Source organism: Chiloscyllium punctatum, chromosome 15, assembly GCF_047496795.1.
Source record: "Chiloscyllium punctatum isolate Juve2018m chromosome 15, sChiPun1.3, whole genome shotgun sequence".
Taxonomy (NCBI): domain Eukaryota; kingdom Metazoa; phylum Chordata; class Chondrichthyes; order Orectolobiformes; family Hemiscylliidae; genus Chiloscyllium; species Chiloscyllium punctatum.
In genome coordinates this window covers 37856900-37884177 of record NC_092753.1, presented here as the reverse complement: position 1 = coordinate 37884177, position 27278 = coordinate 37856900, and the positions used below count along the sequence as shown (strand labels likewise).

The 27278-nt window shown below is 39.9% G+C and overlaps 1 protein-coding gene across 16 annotated transcripts in view; it reads right to left on the bottom strand.

Annotated features, from left to right (window-relative positions):
• Positions 1-27278, bottom strand: part of dmd (dystrophin) — a 1983813-nt gene that overhangs the window by 859126 nt on the left and 1097409 nt on the right. For all 16 annotated transcript variants that reach the window (XM_072585000.1, XM_072584994.1, XM_072584999.1 and 13 more), the window contains one exon: positions 13106-13278. In XM_072585000.1, the coding sequence (XP_072441101.1) occupies positions 13106-13278 (173 nt within the window). The remainder of the gene's footprint in view (positions 1-13105; positions 13279-27278) is intronic.

The window sequence follows — 27278 nt, the reverse complement described above, 5'->3', positions numbered from 1 at the left end:
TCAGAAGAAAATCCACCTGGACTAAATTAAAAGCATTAACATGAGCTGAGCTGATGAAGATAATCAAACAAGGACTGGAAAAAAAAATGCCAAGGTCTCTGCCAACTACAGAATCGGGGACACGTCACTCAAATGTACATTCTCCGTCTATTCATATAGTTCATCTGTTTGCTCAAATGTTGATAAACATGACTGGCTACGCACTCCAATGAGTCTGTCCTCAATGCTACACAGCACCACAACAGGCAAACAGAAGGTTCAGACCCAAATAATTTTGGTCAAAATTAATAACTGAACTATTTCTCTTTCTGATTTAAGAAAGCCCCAGTCTTTCAGGTAATAGCAGTTGATTGATTTAGGACTACTTTCTATAAATAAAAACATTCATTGTATGAGTTAATATAAAATATATATCATAAAGAAAATGTACATTAATCAAGTAAGAGTCCAAATCGAGTGCCAGCTGTTTAGTATAACCTCAAAATCTCATGGGTGGAAAGGAATCAGACAAATTAGCCTATTTATCCTTCAGGATAAACAAGAATTTTAAAAAATATTCGAGAAAACATGTTGATGGCTCACTGGACTCGGGCTTATGCCCGAAACGTCGATTCTCCTGTTCCTTTGATGCTGACTGACCTGCTGTGCTTTTCCAGCAACACATTTTTAAGCTATGATATCACCTACTGCCTACCTGCGATATGCAGAGCAGGAAAGTCAAGGGTTATGAGCTAGTTTACTGGCTGGTTGAGAAACAAAAAAGTGCAATCGACATTGATGGTTTTAGGAGATTGAGTAAAAAACTGGCATGAAAAAGCAAAAAAAATTGAGCAAATGTAATGGACCAGACAGTGTGTAATGCAAAAACATTAAGTGAAAATGAGTTGAAGCAGGCAATTAAATAGCTTATTTAAGTCCCAATTAAATAAATTTAATTCAGCAATTTAATGAATCTGAACAGTTTATGCCAATGTATTAAGGCAAAAAGAGAGAGAGATACTCTCTCACAGCTCAGAAAGGGAAATGCATGTGTTGCTGCACTCAGCTGATGGAAAGCCAGCCTGCGTCGTCATTAATCATAATGACACAGACCACCTCATGGCTGCAGGTATCTTATTGACTCCTTGTGGTGCACAACATAAGCAAGTAGTAATTGGGTGGGCACACACAAAAATTAACCATTCCCCCCCCCCCAAATCGATCATCCCTTGCATATTTGTCTTCATCTTGTGTTTGTTCTAGTTTTTAATATTTTATACCTAGAGAGTAACACAGCAATTCAGGCTTGTTACTTTGTCCAGTTTGATGATTCTACAAACTACAGTCGTTTCTTGCATTTTGTAAGTGTCTTTCAACCATGTTAGTCTGTCTTGGGTACAGTATTATTAACTTCTTTCTCACAGCAGTCTTTTTCATCACATTCTTGAGGGTTCCTTTCAGCATTTTTGAGTGGTGCCTTCACTGTTTGCTTTCTGTTCAAGCACCCTCACAGAATACAGAAATGCATGTAAGCAGCCTCTGCAGTTTATATTTAGTTAGTTAGTTGTACAAGATTTTATTTTCCTTGTGGGAGATAAATTGCAGCAACGTCACCACTGGAGAGTATCCAGTCTGATTAAAGAAGGAATAGTGAAATAACAACAATTGGTACTTAAATGGTACTCCATCATAATTCCAAGACATCTCTGCAGGTGTTCTTCAAGGAAGATGTTTTTAAACAACCTTTTCAGAGACATCTGACACACCTCAACAGGTGGGATTTGAACTCTGATGTTCTGGTCCAGAGGTAGGACACCACCACTGCACAAGATCGTAGCTTCTCAAGGTAATGTCCTAGGCCCCACCATCTTCAGCTGCTTCATCAATGACTTACCCTCCATCATAAAGTCAGAAGTGGAGATGTTTGATGATTACTGCACAACATTCAGCACCTTTTGCGACTCCTCAGTTACTGGAGCAGACTGTGTCCAGGAGCAGAGAGACTTGAACAATAACCAGTCTCAGACTGACAAGTAGCAAGTGATATTTACATCACACAAGTGCCAGGAAATGGCCATCTCCAATAAAAGAGAACGCAACAATGATCCTTCACAATCAATGGTATTACCATCACTGAATCCCAACCAATGAACATGCTGAAAGTTACCATTGCCCAAAACAAAATGAACTGGAATAGCCACATAAATACAGTGGCTACAAGAGCAGGTCAAAGGCTTAACTCTTGCAGCAGGTTACTCGCTGACTTCCCAAAGCCTACAAGTCACAAGTCCGATGGGATACTCTTCACTTTCCTGAATAAGTGCAGCTCCAACAACATTCAAGAAGCTTGAGATTGTCCAGGAAAATGCAACCCACTTGACTTGCACCACATCTATAAATATTGACCCGCTCTACAGCATGTGCTATCTACAAGATGCACTGCAGAAATTCACAGACTCCTTACACAGTACATTCCAAACACAGTACCTCCCAGAGGGTTAATGGCACATATAAGATAGCACCATTACCTGCAGGTACGTATGGTTAATAAGTCTGCAGATATATCCAAACCTGGAGGTCATTGAGTCATAGAGACGTACAACATGGAAACAGACACTTTGGTACAACTCGCCCATGCCGACCAGATATAAATCTAGTCCCATTTACCAGCATTTGCCCGATATCCCTCTATACCCTTCCTATTCATATACTCATCCAGATGCCTTTTAAATGTTGTAATTGTACTAGCTTCCACCATTTCCCGTGGCAGCTCATTCCATACACGCACCACCCTCTGTAAAGAGTTTATCCCTTCAGTCCATTTTAAATTTTTCCCCTCTCACCCTAAATCTATGCCCTCCAGTTTGGAACTCCCCCACCGCGGTCATGTCGCAGCTGTACAGGAGATTAGTTAGACCACTTTTGGAATACTGTATACAATTCTGTTCCCCCTACGATAGGAAAGATGTTGTGAAACCTGAAAGGATTCAGAAAAGATTTATAAGGATGTTGCCAGGGTTGGAGGAGTTGAGCTATAGGCAGAGGCTGAATGGGGTGGGCCTGTTTTTCCTATTGTGTCGGAAGCAGAGGTGTAACCTTATAGAGGTTTATACAATCATGAAGGGCATTGGTAAATAGTCAAGATCTTTTCCCCAGCATAGGAGAGTCCAAAACTTAAGGGCCATAGGTTTAAGATGGCAGGAGAAAGACTTAAAAGGGGTCGAAGGAGCAACATTTTCTAGCAGAGGGTGGTGTCGTATATGGGATGAGCTGGTGGAAGTTGGTAGAATTACATTTAAAAGGCATCTGGATGGGTATATGAATGGGGAGGGTTTAGAGGGATATGGGCCAAATGTTGGAAAATGGGACTACATTAATTCAGGATACCTGGTCAGCATGAACGAGCTGGCATGAACGAGCAAGACAGAAGGGTCTGTTTCCATGCTGGACAGCTCTATGACTATGACTCTAAGCTTTCCTCCAAGTTACTCACCATCCTGACTTGGAAATACATCACAGTTTTTTCGGCATCACTTGGTCAAGATCCTAGAACTCCCACCCAAAATGGCATTTTCGGTGTACCTGAAGCAGGTGGACTGCAGTGGCTCAAGAAGGCAGCTCATCACCACCTTTTCACTGAGAATTAGGGATGGACAAGAAATGGACATCCACCCAGCGAAGCCCGCGTCTCATATAGGAATAAAAAGAAAGTCTGAGTTGTGTTATACAAGTTGCAAGGAGCTGAAATGGTTAATACTGAGGACCAGAAAACATCAGCCATGATGAAGAGGTGTTGACTTGTGGGAGAACAACTTAGGATCCTGAGCAAGGATCATCTAGGTCTTCTTCACACCTTCTCTAACAATGGTCATTGTATTAATGTAACTTACATATACTTGCTGTAATTCAATAAGCTATATTTTGGTTAAGACATGAGTCTTTTTTCAGGAGACTACTAAAATTCTTTGTTGACCAAACCAGACTAATGGGGTCATATCGGTCCCCATATAAAGGATACAATTGCTGCAAATCAACATGATCCGTGAGTGTGGTATCATTGCATAGATGCCAGATGAGATAGGTCTGTCCCTTTAAGACAATAACATACAACATGAAATGTTCCGTATAAAGGTGCCTGCTTTGCCTCCAGCCACTGTGTAATGGAGTCAATGTTGTCAGTCAGTTATGTGCATATAATATACAGTAACATCAGTAAACACAGAAAAGACAATGTAGAAGTCTGTAATATTGTAAATCCTGTCATATATAATTTTAAAATACCTAATTCACAAGATCCCAGGTTTCTTGGTATTTGTTACAGGGCTAACATGTAGAAAACCAAAATGCACAGTTGCGAGGATTCATTTTACAAGATTCAGCTTACTGCAAAAGCAGGAGATGTTAGGGCACTTGATCAAATTCTTAATCAAAGAACAACATAGAACAAAGAATATAGAACAGTACAGCACAGTACAAGCCCTTTGGTCCTCTGTGTCATGCTGACCTTTTATCCTACTCTGAAGTCAAACTAACCAACATATTGCACATTTTACTGTTTTCCATGTGCCCCTCCAAGAGTCGCCAAATGTCCTTAATGTATCTGACTCTACTACCACTGCTGGCAGTGCATTCCACCACCCACCACTCTCTGTGTAAAGAACCTACCTCTGATATCTGCCCTAAACCTTCCTCCAAGCACCTTATAATTATATCCCTTCATGATAGCCTTTTCCACCCTGGGAAAAAAAGTCTCTGGCTATCCACTCTATCTATGCGTCTCATCGTCGTGTACACCTCGATCAAGTCACCTCTCATCCTTCTTCGATCCAATGAGAAAAGCCATAGCTACCTCAACCTTTCTTCATAAGATGAATCCTCCAATCCAGGCAGCATCCTGCTAAATCTCCTTTGCACCTTTTCTAAAGCTTCCACATCCTTCCTAGAATGAGGCAACCGGAACTGAACGCAATATTCCAAGTGTGATCTAACCAGACTTTATAGAGGTTCAGTTTAACCTCATGGCTCTTAAAGACAATCGCCCCACTAATGAAAGCAAACACACCATATGCCTTTGCAACCTTATCAACCTGGATGGCAACTTTGAGGGATCAATGGACATGGATTCCAAGATCTTCTCTTCCTCCACACTGCCAAAGAATCCTGCCTTTAACTCTGTAACCTGCATTCAAATTTGACCTTCCGAAATGAATGCCTTCATACTTTTCCAGGTTGAACACTATCAGCCACTTCTCAGCCCAGCTATGCATCCTGTCAATATCCTGCTGCAACCTACAATGGCCCTCCACACTACCCACAACTCCATCAACCTTCACATCATCGACAAACATACTAATCCACTCTTCCACCTCCTTATCCAAGTCATTTATAAAAATCACAAAGAGCAAAGTGCCCAGAATAGATGCCTACGGAACACCACTGGTTACCGAGCTCCAGGCTAAATACTTTCCATCTACTACCACCCTATATCTTCTCCAGGCCAACCAATTCTATACCCAGACAGCCAAATTTCCCTGTATACCATGCTTCTTTACTTTCTGAATGAGTGTACCACGGGGGAACCTTATCAAACGTCTTGCTAAAATCCATATACACTACATACACTGCTTTACCTTCAACAATCTGTTTTGTCACATCCTCAGAGAATTCAATAAGGATTGTGAGGCATGACCTGCCCCTCACAAAGCTATGCTGACTATCTCTCATCAAGCATTGCTTTTCCAAATAATCATAAGTCTTCTCTCTCAGTATCCTCTCCAATAATTTATTTACCAAGCACCTAAGACTGACTGGTCTATAAAGAAATTACACAGCATGTTAAAAGGAGAGAGAGGTGAGACAGATGTTTGTGGTGAGAGCTCTAGAACTTTGAGCTCATTAACTGAAGACACATCCACCAGTGGAAAAGGAGAGAAGTGAGAATGGAAAATACTACTTGTCCAGCTAGATAAAGAAAGATGCCAAACAGCCATCTTTTCTGCCTTTACATCTGTTTTTCAAATAATCTTGCACTTTTGAAGTTGTTTGTGTTCCAGGAAAAAGGAAGGCCAGACCAGTTCACAGAGGTATTAGAAAATAGACACCACCATTTGTCTAAGGAGTAAACTTGTGTTTAAAATTTTGGATATGTTCAAAATCATTACCTGGAACACAAGGGGGATATTGCAAGCAGAAATAAGTAACATGTGTGAATCGTAAGATAAGGAACTTTATATTAGTTATAAAACAGAGCAGAACTACACTCTTCAATATATCAATGTGCTAACTGCTGTGTCACAACTGTACTTCATTTTGCAATTACCCTCAATTCCTTAATCTGGGAGAAAGGAAAAACACTTAAAGTAAGGCACAATAACCAATGTTTGGAATCTTGTGGTGGTTACGGGGCCTTGGTTACTTGCAGGAAAGCTGACAAGAGCACTGTGTTACTCCTCTTAAAGCAAGCCCGCCAGGTCATGTTATACTGAAGGTCATGACAGTTCAGTGACAATTCATCCACTGGGACCAATGAACTCAGGAGCAAAAGTCATGCATGCCAAGAGATGCTGGTCAATCAGATGGAAGATGGTGCACAGATGGTGGCTACTGCTGGTATGACACTGACACAAAGGACAACATCCTCATTGGATGGCAGGCCAGAGCTGATTGATGGGGATTATGGATAGGGATCTGGGAGAGAGTCAGAAGATTTGAATGGTTAGTAGCAGTGAGATGAGGCCCTTCAGTATGCATTCATCGTCCACTTTAAGGGCCTTGATTATCAGTGGGTGATGGCAGATGTCCAGGTGCCTTCCCACTATGGACTTAGTCGGGGAGGATAAAATACTGCACCAAATGAATAAGAAATACAAGAGAAGCTAAATGTGTGTTGATTGGATTTTTCAAATATTCTGAAACACCTGTTATTTTCATGCAAAATGCAAATTGCTATTCTCTTTGATGTTCACAGCTCAGATAGAATTAGATTTGACAATAACCCATTCCAAAATTAATAGTATGTATTTTCTATTGTGATAAATTTTCTAAATTATATAACAAAAGTAACTAACATTGCTGAATAAGATTGAAAATACGCAACATAATTCATAAAATCTCTCTCCAATTATATTGCTACACTCAAAAACATAGTTGAGAAATAAATTGTCGACTGAATCGAGATATTAATCTATGCTAAACTGAAAGGTATCATTCTATTTGTTCGTTCATGGAATGCAGGCATCACTGACCTGACCAGCATTTATTGCCCTTGAGGTGGCGACGGTGGGCTGCCTTGTGAACTACTGTCATCCATGAAGTGTCGCGCACACACAATGTTGTCAGGTACAGAGTTCAAGAATTTTGGTTCAGTAACAATGAAGGGATGGCTATGTAGTTACAATTGAAGATAGTGTGAGGCTTAGGGAAATTGCTAGTGGTGGTGTTCCCTTTAATCTGAAATCTCTGTCCTTCTGCTTTAATTTGTCAATTTGATATTTGTTGGTGGGCTTATTTAATGAGCGGTGTCTGGAGAATATGGTTGCACACGAAGCACACAGAGGGCTAGAATGAATGACACATGCAGAATTATCAACATTTAGTGATGGTGACAATAGTAGGATGAGGATGATTGATATAGAACAAAAAGAAAGCATCAGAACATAAGGTTAGCCAAATGACAAAGTTGCCTGGGTTGGAAAGATTGTTTCCATGAGGAATACAACGGAATTTATGGAGTTGAATAGATTGGTATGCAAAGGATGGAAGGAATGGAAGGGGACAGCATGGTGGATGAGATACTGGAATTGATTAAGTACACAATGGCAGGAGCAGCTAATTAATGCAACGTTTAATTAAAAGCTAAAAATTAAGATTCACGAGATTTGAATAAAAATGCTTAAGAAAAGCTGCCAGGTGAAGAAAAGGAACACACCCACAATCATCCTTTAGATAAAGACGATGTTAACAGTCAGCATTGCTCTACAGACTAGACTAACTCCAGTGGGCTTGCCAGACCACAAACTTCAAATCAAGGAAGGAATAGCTCTACTGTTGCCGTGAAATTTGAATTCTTAACAAGGACCTTTTCCTGGTACAAGATTGGCAGTTAAAAACCTATTCTCTTTAATTTTAGATGTTAATGTGACAGACATTTGCAAAGGAAGTAGTGTTTATTCTTCAAACTATAATGAATCCATCAGATATAAAACTGCTTTTACAGCTCTGGAACCAGTTACTAACTAAACCAGCTTATTCTGAGACTATAAAGACGTTACACTGCCAGACTGCTGAAACAATTCATAGGCATGATAAATATCTAGGCCTGCTTTTATACATGGGCAGCTGAATGGCACTACTTTTTGAGTGAAAAGTTTTGTTGATAAATTCTGATAAAGTCTTCATTGAAAAAGTAACAAAAAACCATATTCTTGAGAAAATAATGTCTTGAAGATACTCATCTGATTACAAACTTTTGCTGTTTTTTACTAACTTGAATAAGAATACTGCTTCTGATTATGAAACCATCCTGGAGTTCTCTTTTCCCCATATCGACAGTCTGGGAAGCTAATGGACTTCATTCCTGACACACAAATTAGTCCTTAGCAGATTTACTCAGACATCTAACTGTATGACCTGCCTATCGGAGAGCTGTCAACAGATTGCGATCCAGTGCTTTTTCCCCTTGGTGGTCACCAGGAAATGGAAGTAATGTTGTTTGGGGCAAGGTTATCCAAGTTTGTTCGATTTCGATATCTTACTTTTAGCTATACAGTGAGTTCCACAAATATCACCCTGACAGCCCAAGTAAAATGTAACTATTTGATAGAATCATTTATTGACCAAAGATTTGCTTTCATCTATGTGAGAAAATACATGATCACTACTTGGCATGAGTGATGTGACTGTAAAGAAGCACATATGATAAGCAATAAGCACTAAAAGATGTCGATTACTTTAAATGAAACAAAGAACTTTCAATTGTAGCACTCATTTCATGACCTCAGAGTACCCCAAGTACTTTATGGCTACTGGATTCCTTTAATAGGGCAGTTACTATTGACATGTGAAGAAAGGCAGTAAACACATTTGTATATGCTAAGCTCACACAAACTGAAATGATAAACATGACTAGATATTCTAGCTTAATGATAGTTGTTGCAACACAGACTTATGGACATGAATCCAATGCTTTTGTTTAAATGGTGCTATGGCTTCTTTTGTATTAATACAATTGGGAAGATTTTTTTACATCTGAAGTCAAGAGGATCACCTCTGATGGCATGGTTTGAAGCATAACATTTGATTGCATGTTCAGGTCTTGGCCTGAGGATTAAATCCATGTCCTTTTAATACTCGAATGATAATGTTATCCCTGAACAAAGGTGGAATTCCTCCCTTGATATTTTGCTTCTGATATTGTTTGTAGATAATAGCCTCCTGGGGATCGAGTGCAACTGTCACCATTTATGTTTTAGCTTTAGCAGCAGATTCATACAAGATATCTGGGATGTGCATCAAACAAGACAAAACTAGAGGCCGACTAAATAAGATACTCAACAAGAAATCCAATACTGAATTCAGAAGTAATATCTTGGCTTATGCAGTGATAACAATACGGAGCTCACTACTGCAGGGACTAGCTGAGGGTAACAGATGTATTTAAGAGGAAGATGGACAAACCCATAAGGAAGATGGAACACAAGGTAACAATGATAGATGAGGAAAAATAGGAGAAGATTGAAATGGAACATAATAGTCAGCATGGACTTGCTGGGCTGACTGGCCTTATGCCATGCCATATATCATATATAAAAATGTTTAGGAGTTTCGTGACACAGAAACCCTGAGGAGATAAATCTTGCAGCCATCGTGTTTACATACTTGTTCATAAATCTCTAAACCCATCACCACTGTGTAATTGTGATTTCCAATAACACAACAGATGGAATGCTAGGCATAGCTGCAAGATAAAAAACCTGTCTTATTACACTTCTACTAGAATCAACTCTCGGATGTCACAGGTCAGGCTATTGGTTTTCAGATTTGACAGAATAAACAAGCTGGACTGCGGAATACACAGTTAAACGGGACAGAAACAGACACTTCAGTCCAACTTGTCTATGCCGACCAGATATCCTAAATTAATCTAACTCCATTTGCCAGCATTTGGCCCGTATCGCTCTAAACCCTTCTTATTCATATACCCATCCATATGCCTTTTAAGTGTTGTAATTGTACCAGCCTCCACCAGCTCATCCCATACACACACCACCCTCTGCTGGAAACAGTTGTCCCTTCTATTCCCTTTTAAATCTTTCCCCTCTCACCCTAAACCTATGCTGTCTAGCTGTGGACTCTCCTACCCTGGGAAAATGACCTTGGCTATTCACTCTATCCATGCCCCACATGCTTTTATAAATGTATAAAAGATTATCACTCAGTCTCCAACACTCCAGGGAAAATAGCTCCAGCTTACTCAGTGTTTTCCTGTAACTCAAACTCTCCAACCATGTCAACATCCTTGTATATCTCTTTTGCACTCTTCCTAGTTTATTAATAACTATCCTACAAAATGGAGACCAGAATTGAAAGCAGTATTCTAAACGTGGCCGAACCAATACTTTGTACACACACGTGACCTCCCAACTCCTATACTCAATACTCTGACCAATAAAGGCAAACATACCAAACATCATCTTCACTTTCCTATCAACCTGTGACTCCACTTTCAAGGAACTATGAACCTGCACCCCAAGGTCTCTTTGTTCAGCAACTTCCCAGGACCTTACCATTAGGTGTATTTGTCCTATCCTCATTTGCCCTACCAAATGCAACACCTCACATTTACCTAAATTAAACTCCATCTGGTACTCCTCAGTCCATTGCCCCATCTGAACAAGGTCCCATTGTACTCTCAGATAACATTCTTCACTGTCCGCCATACCACTAATTTTTGGTATCATCTGCAAACTTACTCACCATTCCTCCCATATTCAAATCTAAATCTAATCCTAAAATCTAATTAAAAATCCAGAAAGTTAACATAAAAATGAGAATTTAACCTATGTGGTTAACTCAACAATTCAGCATGGCCAATCCAACTAACCTGCTCATCTTTGGACTTTGGGAAACCAAAGTTGCAACGTGGGAATCCAATTTGCATACAGCAAACACCTACAAATAGCAACATGATAATAATCAGATTGTCTGATTGTGACACGTGGATTCAAGAAGAAATATTGGCAAGATAGAACAATTCCTCGTCTCTCCTTTGAAACAGTGCCAGAGGATCTTTAACATTGATCTGAAAATGCAGACATGACCTTGGTTTTTTGTTTCATCCAAAAGACAGTGCAGCCCTTCACTCAATACCAACTGAACTACCAACTGAGGCATGGCTGACTGCAACAGTGAAAGTAAGTGTTGATGGCCACAGTAAAAATAACAAGCAATGTATTGTAACTATCACATCCTTTCAAACCTCATGAAATGCAATCCAGAAGATAAACATTTCAGTGATAATATCAGGACTGGATTAAATTGCGTACTTGTGCTTCTGGTGGTTTCAAGAAACATGGCATCTACTTGAGTAAAATAATTTTGCTTTTTTGGTAGCGTCTGTTGGATTTCTACTGAATGCTACAGAATCAACAGTCTATGGGTCTCAGATTTAAACTAGGGCAATTGTAGTTTTATGTTAGTATAGTATCATTGTTTAATGCAATAAAGTTATCCAACTTGAGTGTAATTGCTCATGTGGTACATTAAATTATGGATGATTAATAGTATTATAAAAGTAATTTCTTCTGATTCAGATGAAATCTTAAGTTGTGAAAGCAGTGATTTATGATTGTTATCTGAACTCTGAGTTTAAATTACACTCCGGCTCACTTATCATATTGAATTCTCTCATAAAATCTACTACAGCCTCAGGAAAGTGAAGATGACATTGAAATCACAGTGAGCACTATGAGTAACAGTGGCAATATCACCACTAATAGGAAGGAAAGACATTTTCTGATCTTTGTGCAGTGCCACAGGCAGCTCACCAGTAGCTCACTCAAGCAGACTCGAAGATAATGAGTGTTGGTAGCTATAATTTCATTGAAAGGAGAGGAGATACTTTCCTCACTGAATGGGCTCATTGCACGTTCCAACAAGAAATTACTGGATAACAATCAGAAGCACGAACTTTGCAATTACTTCGTGATTTCGGAGTGGACTACTGCATTTGCCTTCTTAACCAGCAGGAGTGCTTGGTTGTGGTTCTGAGGCAGAGTTAAACAGGAATTAAATGTTTAATACATATGCAATAAGTGGTTCACTTCTTCATATACCAATCATTTTCACAAGAAGTGCACAGTCTAAACCAACACAAAACATGGGAAGCTTTTAGAAAACACATCATAAAGTAAATCATCAATGAGGTACTCCATTAAAAAAATGCTAAGTGATCCTTTTATTGATTTCCAATCAACTGAGGTCTATCACAAATATTTGTTTGGTCTTCATATAAATTTTGGCTTTAGAAGTTGGTGGTGCTGTCATTGTAGCTTTGAGACTACTGGTTAAATCCAACAGCTACCTTTTGACACAATTCTGGGTTTTGTTTTTTTTTAAAAACAGAGGAAAGGGACAACATTTCAACTGTTTTTTTGCAATATGAAACGTCTTGTCTTGTAATTAAAAGTAAACATAATCATATGAACCGGATTCCGCGGTAACACAGGGATATTTGTTCACTTTGATCATTTGAAATGTTCTTTTTTTTTGAAGGAGGACTCTCGATTGAAGACAACAGCAGTTTGAAATTTCAAGAAGAGTCCATAAAGGCAACAAGTAAAATTCCCTGGTGTGCTATTTCAGCACAGTCATTAACCCTGCACTAGAATGGTATATCAAGTAATTTCACATGAATATCTTAATCAGTATACTACCAGAAGTAATTAAGCTTCATTAACAGTGATTACTCTGTGCAGTAGAGGGTTCAACTCATCAGCAAAGAGAAAAAATTGTGACTGATACTTTAAGCCTTAGTACATCAATATCGAACACTATAGTTTCACCACAACGAAGTGAAGAAATGATAAAATTGTGCAATAACTAAAATCAGTCAGTACAAAGTACTTACGTTTTTCTATCATTATACATCTTGTTTACACTCTCCCATTTCGCATCAAGCTGATCCAATGCATCCTGTATGTGTTCAGCATCTGTATAAGGGACGTTCTGAAGAGCCAAGGGTTTCTTGCTGTGAACTGCTTCTACTCTGCCTGAAAGCTTCTCCAAGTTCCTTTTTATGTTCTGAAGTTCAGAAAACATGTTTTAAAAAATAATTACACACTTGTGCCTGTTGATGAGGACGTTTATAAATATTGAGAGTACTGTAATCTGAATCAAAGAGGATAATCTAAATGTCCTTACAACAACTTTCTTTAAAGTATGTTCAACCCATTAGTTACAGTGATGTTGAGGCAAAGTCATTGTACACTGCTGTAGAGACGCAGATTGAATTCACGCTTGGCAACTGCTGGAATAGAAAGCTAAGTCTTTTTAATGGTGACTATGAAACTATCTTCAAAAGTTGTAACAAAGCCATCTGGTTTCCTGACATTCTTCAAAGAAGGAAATCTGCCATCATCACCTGGTCTGGCCAAAATATGATTGCAATGCCACAGCAAGGTGGCTGACTCCAAATTGCCCTTGTAAATGATTCTTGTGAAATGCTCAGCAAGAGGTAATTAAGGATGGGCAACAAATGCTGGCCTTACTACTGATATTCATCCCATGAAAGAACAATTTTTCTTCACAAAAAAACTAATTTTGGAAGGAGAAAAGTTGCTATAATCACAACCATTGTACCAGGTGGGCAGCACGGTGGCACAGTGGTTAGCACTGCTGCCTCACAGCGCCAGAGACCCGGGTTCAATTCCCGCCTCAGGCGACTGACTGTGTGGAGTTTGCATGTTCTCCCTGTGTCTGCGTGGGTTTCCTCCGGGTGCTCCGGTTTCCTCCCACAGTCCAAAGACGTGCAGGTCAGGTGAATTGGCCATGTTAAATTGTCCGTAGTGTTAGGTAAGGGGTAGATGTAGATGTAGATGTAGGGGTATGGGTGGGTTACGCTTCGGCGGGGCGGTGTGGACTTGTGGGGCCGAAGGGCCTGTTTCCATACTGTAAGTAATCTAATAAAAGATGACAACTGATCATTTGAGAATACAGTAGCAATTTTCAGCACAATCAAAAACAAGTCTTTTAACCATTAGTCAAAGGGTAGCAGTGCTAAACAATCCAAAAGGTCAGACTCTAAGATGAGTTATGAAGCAATGGGACACAGATAACCATTTGGGATCACATATTCCAAGGAGAAATGTGGTAACTGTGGAGAGACTTTGGTAGGTCAGTGCTAGGATTGACATCAAGGACATATCTCTCTTTCTCTCTCTCTCTAATATAGAGAGAGAGAGAGAGAGAGAGAGAGAGAGAGAGAGAGAGACACACACACTTTTAGCTCTGAGGCCCAATAAAAATCTTCAGAATGGTTCTATACAAAACTAATAGTCCTCATCTCAAGCATTAAAACGCAGACATGGGGAATAAAGTTCGGAAAGCATTGGTTCACAAAGCAGTGTTCACATAAAGTACTATTATGGTCAGATTTTACAGCAAAATGTGTTTTCTCACAAACCTAATTTATCTCTGCTCAGATTCTTTTGTACAAACACATCATGAAACAAAATCAATTTTGCCTTCTGCTTATAGAATCTGTCAATAAACCATTCCAGATATATTTTTCTTCACAATATGTGTACTTTAAAAAGAGAGGAATTTTTAGGATCATGGATATATTTCCTACTCCTTACAACTAATAAGGAGCATAACCAATTCTAGCTTTAGGTATTTTTGTAAACTAAATTTGGCAATTTAAAATAACTCAACCAAAAACATTTGCAAGCCTTAGGTACCTATAATCACACTGTACAGATTTCAAAACCTCATTCATCAAAAAAAAACTCCTACAAGGGACCTATTCAGAATTGAACATTTAATTTTGCTTGGATGATATTTTTTCTATTGTTACTGGGTAAATGACTTTAAAATTTTCAATAATAATTTGAACAGATTAACAGATTAAACAGTTTAACAGATTAAACACAAAATCTTAAACTATAACATTGCACTGGCCCACATGGCTGAATTTTATCATCTCTTGGATGGTGGGAATTGTATAACTATCTTTAGTTGTTTCATTCATGACTGTCCCTCAAGTACACTGATGATTGCACAGTCTTCAGTTCTATTCGTAACCCCTCAGATGATGGGCTGAACCTTTTGAGAAGTGGCAATTGCCATCAGATTGCCAACTGACTTCTTTTTCCTCCCTGTGTTCAGACATTACACATTTCTGGTCTGGACTTCCAAACCAGATCTCTTGGAAAATACAGAACATACCTGTTTTTTACGACTCAATTCTCGCAGCGTAAGATCACCAAGGATATACAAACAATGCCTCCTTTTATGGCACAATCTGGAATGCTTTCAGATTTCAAGGTCTGATTGCAATTTTGACAAGCAATGGAGAAAAATATTTTTCTTGTGAGGCACATGGGTAAGGGAGTAGGGTGACAGGTTATAATGTTAGAAATAGGTTGTAATGTGAGAAGTCAGGTGCACAATGATGGAAGAGAATAAGGTAAAACTGGGGTCGTGAGAGGGCAGAATGGCAGTTGAGTGGTTAAAGGGGTTGCATGGCAGATGGATCGGGGCCACATGGTGAGACTTAGATTGGTTGGGGGGCTTGAGGGAAGTCAGGCTAGAATGTGTAGTCTTGGGTCAGTTTGAGGGATGGGGTTAGGGTTTGGGGATTGGGGGTGGGTGGGGGGAGCTACTGTTGGCGGGAGTGTGTGGTGGAAAGGTCCAATTAGGTTAGGGTCAAGGTGGTTGAGTTCGGGGAGCACGTATTGGATTGAGGGAGCCAGGGTTTCAATTTTATAGTCACTCTGGAGTTAGAGTTGATTTTAGTCCCTTTAACCTTTTCCTGGATAACTACTCAGACAAATGAACAGAAACCCTCCAAAGACTCTGACTTGAACCCTTCATCAGAGATTTTTAAAGTATTCCAGGCACCATGTAAATCTCCCATTGGACATTTCCAGCTAATCGGTGGGTCAGGAATTCTCAGGGACTCTATCATGCATCTTTCAGGATATGACTAACTTCCAAACAAAAGATCTGGGCCAACAACGCAGTATGCAACCATATGCACAAAGACCTGGACACAATACAGGCTTAGGCTGCTGGATGGCAAGTAACCAATGCACCACAAAAATGTAATGTCTATCTTGAGCAAGAGACTGTCTAACAATATACCTTGCCTTGGCATCCAAAGACATTACCATTCCCGCCTAGGACTAGCTACTTAATTACTGTGACTGTAAGAACAGGAGAGAGACTGGGAATTCTGTGGTATGTGGCTCATCTCCTAACTCCCTAAACATTTCCATGATCTGCAAGGCACAAATCAAGAGTGTGGCAATGTATTCCCGGTTTGCTTGCATCACTGCAGGGCCAATAACACCGAAGATGCATGGCGCCGTAGCAGTTCAAAGGAACCTTGCTGATTCCACTAGACCATTTCACAAACTCAAAAACTTTGGAGTTTCTTAGAATGAAATGACTTTTTGTTTCTTCACTATTGAGGGGACAAATTCCCAAAAGCCTGTTTCTAAAGCACCACGGGTGTACCTACACCACATTGGTTGCAAAGGTTGAAGATGTTGGTTCACCACCAAATTCTTCAATGCAACTTAAATGGCCAATATGGTCACTAATACCCACATCTTTAATTTCAATACCTATACTTAAATATAAATTGAAACTGATGAAAAAGACCAATTCAAAAGCTTTTGCCAGAAACACTAACAATAATATTTCGAGCCAATGTTAATCTCTGATCTAAAACCAAATGTACTTTGCCCTTGAACACCCACAGTGTTCAACTTAAAATCATCCACAAAAAATACTTTCAGCCAAAGGAGGCACACATTTCAAAAAATAAGTGATGTTGGCATGAGAAAGAAGACTGTACTAGAGAAGATTGATGCAAAAATAGATCACAAGTAACAATACATTTTTAAAGTCTTGTCACTTTCTCCCTCAGCCCATTGTGTTTGAAAAAGAAAACCCTCCAATATACTATAGCTGAGTAACAAATACAGAAGTGCACAATGAATAATACTGAATCGCAAAAAAAAACATCATATACTGTTGTAGCACTGGTGACTTAGGAATACATGAAAACGTTCAAGTTCCAAAATGGTAACAGGCTGTTTGACCCAACTAATCAAGGCTGATGTTTACTCTCTTTGTCAGCAAATAGTCCCAGTCACATCAATCCTATCCTAATTATCTTCCCTTCATCCAACAAGCCAATTAAACCTTGGATGCTGGCACAGTTGCTGCTAATCTTGGAAACACGTTCTACAGCCTCTCAAATCTCAAGAAAAAAAAGCCTTCCTCTCTGTCCTGAATCTCTTGCTTTTGACCTTATACATCTAACTGCTTGCTCCTGATGCCTCAGCTACCAGAATCAAACTGCTTGAACATGTTTGTCCTACATTTCATTCCTGTCATAGCATACAACAATCTGCAAATGATGTTTTTGTTTAAAATTCAGATTTTTTTTTCTTTTTCTTCCTAATAATCCTTGCATTCAATGTTTAGTGGAATTGGCAAAAATTAACTCCCTAAAACTATGCATCACCATGTTAGATCTGGAGTACTGAACATGTGATGTCAATATTGCAACACAGCATCTACTAAACCTTTGCCAAAATGCAACTTCTTGAATTTGAATAACCAAGAGATTTATTTTTGGTGCAGATAGGAGTCTGATGCCTGCAAAGGATTGTCATACCAAAAAAAAACTCCTGTAATTGCAAAAGCTCATTAAAAGCGAAGATGAAATAAAAGACGACAAACAGTTTCATGTAGCTCAGCTCTGAAGATGAAGAACCATGTTCAGAGGGGTTTATTACAAATTTGTTATGACAAATTAATTTCGGTATAATTATATTAACTTCAGAAAAGATTACTCGAAGACTACATTTATCAAAGGGAGTGTACAAGATATGACTGCAGATTGCAATTTAGATGATTGGGAAGTGCTAGTACTGAATGGCACACAAATTAGCTTTTGAAGCCTTACTGCAGTAATGGACACTAATAAATTCATCAGCACACTACTGTTCTCTTTCTTGCAGTGTGGGATTTTATTTTGTTTTTGGGCAGTAATTTAAAGTTAATTACCGAGGCAAACAATGGCCTCTACGACATTCTGGAATGGACTGAATAAGAACTGTTAGATGGAAATTTCAAAGCCAAGATGGATTAAACAAACAATACATTTCCAATGCTTATAAGCTTCCTCTCAGATACTGGAGATGTTCTGCACTAAATAACTTACTGCCAGCTCCAGGTTACTGAGGGATATTTGGAGATATCCACGCTGACTACAGAATGCTTCTTTGGCCCTTGGCTTATTGTTCTGCAAGTTGATGAATATGACTGGGACTGTTATTTTAACTGTTGGCTACTTCCAATAATTTTTTATTTGCATTCTCTAAAATACAGAGTATTTTAGACAGGACATTCATTTAGGAGATGAACAAACAGCAATGACCACCTCAAATAAGAGAGGATCTCACTATTGCCTCTTGATGTCCAATGGTACCATCACTGAATTCTCTACACTTAACATCCTGGCAAACTACCAGTGACCAGGAACTGAACATAACTAGCCATCTAAATACAGTGGCTACATGAGTAGGTCAGAAGCTAAGAGTCTTGTATTCAGTAAGTAACATAACTCCTGACTCCCCAAAGACTGATTGGCATTTCCAAGACACAAATGAGCAGTGTGATGGCATACTCTCCACTTGCCTTGATGGGTGCAGTTCCAACAACACTCAACCAGTTTGACATTATCCAGGACAAAGCAGCCCACTTGACTGGCACTACTCCTGCACTGACAATGTTATCATGAAGGACTCTCCTTCTCACCATCTCCAATTCCACGGCCGCAAGCTCGCATCATTACTGATACTCACCATGCAGTGTGGGTGGTAGGTATCTACTCCTCACTCTTCAGGCTGTTTTACACAGGTAGACTGTTCTTATGGAATCATCAGCATGTCAATTTTTAAATAAATGCTTGATCGTACAGAACTTAAATATTACTAAAATGAGAAGTTGGAAAATTAATCTTACAGTCAACATAAACCATAGGAAATATGAACAGGAGTAGGTATTCGGGCCCCTCGAGCCTATATCTCTTTCCCCAAGCCTGTTTCTTGCAACATAGTTCTTATGAATACAAGATGAAAAGCTTCAACGTCCAGTTGTGTCCAGTTCTGGTCTCCCGACTATAGGAAAGATACAGAGGCTTTGGATAGGGTGCAAAGAAGGTTTACCAGTATGCTGCCTGGACTGGAGGGCTTGCCTTATGAACAAAGGTTGAATAAGCTCAGACTTTTCTCTCTGGAGAGGAGCAGGAAGAGAGGAGACCTGATCGAGGTATGCAAGATAATGAGTGGAATAGATAGAGTCAATAGCCAAAGACTTTTCCCAGGGCAGGACTGACTGGTACGAGGAGTCAAAGTTTGAAGATATTAGGAGAAAGGTATAAAGGAGACATCAGAGGTAGGTTCTTTACACAGGGAGTTGGGAATGCATGAAATGCATTGCCAGCTGTGGTGGTGGAAGCAGAATCATTGGGGACATTTAAGTGACTGCTGGACATGCACATGGATAGCAGTGAGTTAAGGGGTGTGTAGGTTAAGTTATTATACTTTACATTAGGATTAAACCTCAGCACAACAGCGTGGGCCAAAGGCCCTGTTCTGTGCTGTACTTTTCTATGTTGTTTTCTATACTCAGAGAGTAGTAGGGGCATAAAACAGCCGGCCTGTAACAGCAGTAGACTCGCCAACTTTAAGGGCATTTAAAGGATCATTGAATAGACATATGGATGAAAATGGAATAGTGTAGATTAAATGGGCTTCAGATTGATTTCACAGGTCGATGCAACATCAAGGGCCGAGGGGCCTGTACTGCACGGTAATGTTCTATGTTCTACGTACACACCTTGAACAATGTTCAAAAACTATAAAATGAAAAAAAAAATCAAGTGCTTGTCACAAATGCAGGGAAATAAATTTGCATTTGTATATGTGAGCTACAATACAGCCTACTTGAATTTTTGAAAGAAAATTGTGTGGATTTGCAAAAAAAAACAAGCACTCCTTTTATCTGATATTTGGACACGATGTAATAAGGCTACAATTATATAATTTTAACCTCTTAGAGGGATATACCAGTCTAAAACCAACATGTTGGAGAAGAAACAAAACGATGTCGGGTGATTTCTGTACTGAGATTAGACTCTAAAGCACTGTGAAGAAATTTTAAATGTGAAGAAATTCTTGTACACCTAGAAACAATGTGAAACAGCAGTATATTCCAGCTTTTCATTTCATGATCACCAATGATTCTCTTTAAAATTCCAGCTTGATCTTTTCCCCACAAAGGATAGAAAAGTAGGATTAAAATGAAAGAACAAATGTATCACTTTCAGCAAGTCCTGGAAACACTATTTACAGTTTAATATATAGAATATTGATTCCAATTTCTTCTACAGTCTATCTATTGCTTTCTTCACAGCAGCATATGACTGTTGGTGTCAGAGACCCACATTGTTAGTAACAGATTCACTCCCATTACACTGCAGTGAGGAAGATGGGGGTTCAGATCATTTGATCATGATCACTCCTATCCAGCTGAGTTTGAAACACCTGAAGTTCTACCAACTTAGCGGTGACTTTCAGATAGTTGCCAGCCACTGGCTTTTGGAACAATATTTCAATTTTTGAACACCTTACACTTTGTTTCACACTAACTGAGGACCTCTCCATAATGTTTACAATTTGCCTCTTCTGTGTGCGCACATTGTGAATGTACTGAAGTCACATATTACACTGATTATAAGGGACACTAAGAGACAATGTTTTGAACAGGCACTACATGAGCAGAGTTGGCAGGTGTGCTCTTGTCCGATCGGAGCCAGCTCAATTACTCTCATGACTTTAAACTGCAGGAGAGCGAAGAGGCAAGGCAGTCGGAGAGGAAGCTGTCTCAAGTCAGCATTGCTCCTGTACATCACCCTTGACAGGTCTAACTGTGTGTTCTTGGACCCCTCAGGAGATGATTGCTGTTCTGCATCTTTACTTCATAGCAGTTTGAGCACCGTTAATGTAATCTAATCATTCTGCTTAACTGAAACCACTTGTGATGTTAGCGTTTCCCAGGGTTTTTATTTAATATGCTGCATGTAAAAGGTGATAAAAAGTTGTGCGCCAAATCCTGCAGTATCCAAGCTAGTCCGTTTAAAATGTTTAGAGTTATTGAGTGCAGAAGAGGTGCTTTGGCCTATGAAGTCTGTACTGCCAAAAATACACTACTATCTACACTGGTCCTTGTTTCCCAAACAAGGCTCTTGACATTAAATGTTTATGACAGTTCAAATGCTGAACCAAATTCAGCACGGGGCAGCACAGTGGCTCAGTGGTTAGCACTGCAGCCCCACAGCACCAAGGTTCCAGCCTTGGGCGACTGTCTGTGTGGAGTTTGCACATTCTCCCCGTGTCTGCGAGGGCTTCCTCCCACAGTCTAAAGATGTGCAGGTCAGGTGAATTGGCCAGGCTAAATTGCCCAAAGTGTTAGGTGCATTAGCCAGAGGGAAATGGGTCTGGGTGGGTTACTCTTCTGAGGGTCGGTTGGAATGAAGGGCCTGTTTCCATGTTGTAGATAATCTAATCTAAATAATTTTTAAAGGCAGTGTTGTTACCTATTCCAGGCAGTGCATTCCAGACGTTGGGCAACCACTCCTCAAATCCTTTTGCATTAAAAGTATATCCCCCTTGTTCTTATCGCTTTGACTATTGAGAAATACTGCTTTCTATTCACTTTGTCCATCTCCCTCATAATGTTATACATCTCCAGTCAGTCCCTCCTCAACCTTTTCTGCTCCAAAGAAAGCAAGCTGAGATTATCCAGCCTCTCTTCAGCATTGAAATGCTCCACCCTAGGCAGCATTGTGATCAACCTCTTCTGCATCCATTCCAGTACAATAACATCTTTCCTGCAGTGTGGTGATTAAGACTGCACACAATACACAAACTGGGGCTTTACTCAAGTTCTGTACAACTCCAAAATAACTCGCTCGTTTAATCTATGCCTTGACTGATAAAGGCAAATATCCCCTATGCCTTCTTATCTACTCTAATAACCTGTCCAGCCACATTCAAGGAGTTGTGCACAAGTACCCCAATATCTGTCTGTTCTTCTGAGCATTCTTGTTTTGCCACTCATCAAATATTTCCTTGCTTTGTTACTTCCTCCAAGTTTATCAGGGCTATTTATCAAAGTTAAGTTCTATCTGCCACTGATCTGGCCATCTGACCAACCATCAACCCATTCCTGTAAACTAAGACCTTCCTCCTGAGTCTCAATCACCTGGCCACCTCAATCTTACTTATCGATCCCACTGCCACCACCACATTCTCATCAACATCATTTACGAACATCACATACAATAAGGGACCTAGCAGTGATCCCTGTGACTGTACATCAGCCTGCAGTCAGACAAATTGCCTTCTACTACCATCCTCTGCCTCCTGTCACTAAGCCAATTTTGGATCCAAAATGCCAATTTACCCTGGATCCTATTATCTTCTACTTTCTTAATCAGTTTCCCAATGGGACTCAGGTTTTTGAAGTTGGCTCCGATTATTTGATTTTCATGCCTTGATGATGTAAATAAGATTTGTTGAACATCAAACAGCTCTGATAGGAATTGAATGCCGCTTTCTGTCAACTTGTGTGGTATAATTTAAAAACCAGATCCAGTAATGATAATCTCTGCAAGAATTTCAATGAGAAAAACTTTCAGATAATTTGCTCTTTTAAAAATGCAACCCATTTAATCAAATATACAAATAGAATACAATATGGATTCTGGAAGATCAACGTGTCCCACTTTGAAAGGAAAACGGGATCAGAACTGAAGTCGAGTTAGACAGCCGCCTCAATCTGCTTAAAATAAATTTCCTGGGAGACCCAAGATGGCGGCGATCTGAGAAGGTCGCACTGCAGAGCTTCGCATTACAGCAGGAACGGGACTATCCTTTAACCCACCCAACCCAGGTCATCAGGATTCCTTAGGACTCCAGAAAGATCATTGAGAACCAGCTCCTGAAATCTCGTGAGATGCTGGGGATACCCCTCTGGGCAGGGGTGAGTTCTGGAGTTTGTTGTTTTTTATTTTTAATAGTTTTGTAGGTTTGTTAAATGTAGTGGTTTCAGTTTATGTACTTTTTATACTTTTCTCCAATCCGCACAGATGTCACACGAAGATTGATTTTTTTCTGACCCCTGCGGTAACCCAGGATCTGGTGGCATCTTGTACGATTTGGTAATATTACCATCTCTGATCATGCTCCAGTGTACCTTATGGTTAAGATTAAGGGTTCAAGGTACTGGCGAATGGATCCCTTTATCCTCATGGATAGTAAGTTTGTGGAATATTTCTCTAGGGAATTTTGGGCGCTCCTAGACATCAACATAGGCTCGGTTGATAGCTCATCTGTTCTCTGGGAAACTGCCAAAACCTATGCTAGGGGGTTAGTTATTTCATATTCCACCAGCAGGAAGCGGCAGAAGGGTGAGCAGCAATGTCTCCTTGAAGCACGGTTGAAGGCAGCCGAGAAGGCCTATTTTGACAGACCCTCGTTGGTCCAACTCAGAGGATTACGGCACTGCGGTCTGCACTAAATTCTGTGCTCACGCAGACGGCAAAGAAGGAGCTGGCTTTTGCAAAGCAAAGGTTATACGAGCATGGTGACAAGGCAGGCAAATACTTAGCATACCTTGCCAGAAAGAGAAGTGCCCCACAAACCATTACAGCGATTAGGGAGGGGTCTGGGAACCTAACATGTGATTCTAAAAAGATTAATGTGGCGTTCCAGAGATTCTACTCTAAATTATATCAGTCTGAGAATTGTGAGGAGAGACAGGCTAGAATGGAATCCTTTTTTTAGAGATCTGAAGCTCCTGGGTGTGACTCCCGAACAACAGTCCTTTCTCAATGCCCCATTAACAGAACAAGAAGTGCAAGAAGCTGTGAGGCAGCTTCAGCGTGGAAAGGCGCCCGGTCCTGATGGACTTCTCAGTGAATTCTACAAGGAACTTATAAGTAAGGCCTGATGCTGAAAATGTTTAATGATTCATATAGTCATGATGGTCTCCCACCATCTCTGAGAGAGGCCAATATTTCACTTATCCTTAAAAAAGGGAAGGACCCGGAAGACTGTGCTTCATACAGGCCCATCTCTATCTTAAATTTGGACTTTAAAATCCCCTCTAAGGCTCTCGCATTAAGCTGAAGACTGTGTTACCTGCTATTATTAAATAGGGTCAGAAGGGCTTTATAAAGGGTCACAGATCCTCCAATAACGTTAGGAGGCTACTTAACGTAATTCAAGCATGCCAACAGTAGTCAAAACAGGGATTGGTGAGTTCTTTAGATGCAGAGAAGGCATTTGATCGAGTTGAGTGGCCATACCTTTTCTATACTCTAAAGCGGTTTGGTTTGGGCAAAGTCTTCGTAAGATGAGTAAAGGTTCTCCATGGTGTACCTCTCGCCATGGTCATTACCAACGGGGTACGATCAAGCAATTTTAACATTTTTAAGGTCAGCCAGCAGGCTATCCCCTTTTACGATTGCTTATTATGTTGGTGATTGAACCATGGGCAGAGGTCATTAATGGGGATCCCAATATAACAGCTCCAGAAGTGGGGTCAAAATTACATAATATCTTGTTGCATGCAGACGATGTCCTAATTTGTTTGACAAATCCAGCAGTTTCAGTGCCTTGCCTGGTACAATGCATTTGCGCGTTTAGCGCTTTTTCAGGGTATAAGATTAATTTTGCTAAATCAGAGGCTATGCCTATGGGTGGTCTTACAAAGGAGCTAGCTCTTAAGGGTGACTATAGATTCCCATTTAGGTGCTCCTTCCAGATGTTAAAAATGACTAATTAAGCTCGCCTTTGACCTACGTGAGTGATTGGGTTTGTGGGGATCCTCTTTCAATATGGCTAGATATCGAAGTCTCCCAGGCAAGGTGCCCCCTTACCAGTTTGCTGTTTTTGGACAAGATGAGGACAGTTAGGGAATATTGTCATAGCCCAATAGTCATCAATATTGTTAAAGTATGGAGGGCAATTCGACAGAGGGAAGGCAATACTGGCAAAATACATTTGTTTACACTTTTCATGGATATGCCGGGTTTTCAACCAGGTATGGTAGATTCAAGATTTAAATGTTGGGCAGCTGGGGGTGTGTCTTGCATGGGTGATTTATTTGAGGGAGCCGTAACGATGCCCTTTGATCAGTTAGTACGGAAGTACGAGTTATCTAATAGAGACTGCTTTCGTTTTTTTTCAAGTCAGGGACTTTGTTCAAAAAAAAGACCACACTTTTGACTGACCCCTGCAAAAGTGACACCGGGGTGGGGGGGTTGTGCGGGTAGTGGTGCTAAGGGCTAAGAGTACACAGTACTTTATATAATCAATTGGGGGGTACCACCTTAGATGAGTCTGATCGACTCTGCAAGATGTGGGAAAGAACTGGGTGTTGAAGTCAAAATTTAAACCAGGGGCATCTTCAGCATGTCTCAAGTGCAAGGTGTGCATGGGCACTCTTACCCATTGTCTTTGATCTTGCGATAGGCTTCAAACATATTGGAGTGCTGCGGCGGGTGCAATGGAGAGGATTTTGGCTGTAGGGGCGGAGAAGGATCCTATCTGTCTCCTTTTGGGCCTATCCACTGCACTTCCTGCAGACGTGCATAAAGAAAATCTTTTCAATATTCTCACGTTCTGTGCAAGAAAAATACCTTGCCAGGTTGGATATCCAAAAAACCCCCAGGCCTGTTGGGTTGGTAGAAGATTGTTATGGAGCATACTCCCCTGGATTTTCTCACAAATATGGTACACCATAAAACTGAGAATTTTTACAAGACTTGGCAGCCCTTTTTGGAATATCTGGACACAGATTTATCTGCTGCATTAACAAGGACTTTTATATAGCCGTAATGATTGTGTTTCACGAGTCCAATATCCAGGAGGAGGAACTGTGAATGTAGGAGTGCTTTGTTTGGCGACAGAGTTATTACTATTTATTTGTTTGTTGTTGGTTATTTACTTAGTCAAATAGCTAGTTTAGGTTTTTTTAAATTTTATATTTTTCAATATATATTTATACATTTGTACATGAGGGTGGGTTGGGTTTTTTTTATCATTTGGGTTTGTTTTGTACTGTTTTGAATTGCATTGTTTTGTACTTGTAATATTAAAAAATCCATTTTTTTCTCAATAAAAATATATCAAAGAAAATGTTTTAAAAGATTTCCTAGCTCTGTGTTCGAGTCATACCAACAGCCATGAAATGCATAACAATAAATGAAAAATTCAGTTTCAGCATTCTTAAATATGATAATAGGCAATATAAATTAGAACATTAACATTTTGGCTTTATAAACATTATATATTTATGTAACAAAGGCAACTGTTTGAGAATGATTTGGAGATACCGGCGTTGGAAACTCTGTTATCTCACTTTTTAGATTCGAATCAATCTAAACATCATGGCATAGACAGAGAACACAGGGGGCCAACACCTTCAACATATTGTCTAGCTATCACCAAACGTTACAGCTAACCTGTGAATGCAAGCTTTAAAAAAGGTTTTGTGATTTACACGTGAAAGAAGTGAAACTGTCATGGTATTCGAACAGATGAAAGGCTCAACAGATAATCAAGGGAATTTTCAATGGATGATTTCAGTTACATCACACTAAACTTTTGCTATAAATTTTGTGCCTTACAATCGTGTCCTCCACAACCACCTGATGAAGGAGCATCGCTCCGAAAGCTAGTGTGCTTCCAATTAAACCTGCTGGACTATAACCTGGTGTTGCGTGATTTTTAACTGTTGGAGAAGTTCATCTCAAAGTTTATGTTAGTTAACAGAGAAGTAGCTGAAAACTGTAAGGCATAGTTTCCTTCGTGCTACTGCTTGATAATGACAATGATGAATGTATTAATGAGGAAATAAATATTCATTAATCAAATCAAATATATCTCCTTTTTCTCCCCCCCCCCCCCCGCCCCATTTTACCATCACACAAA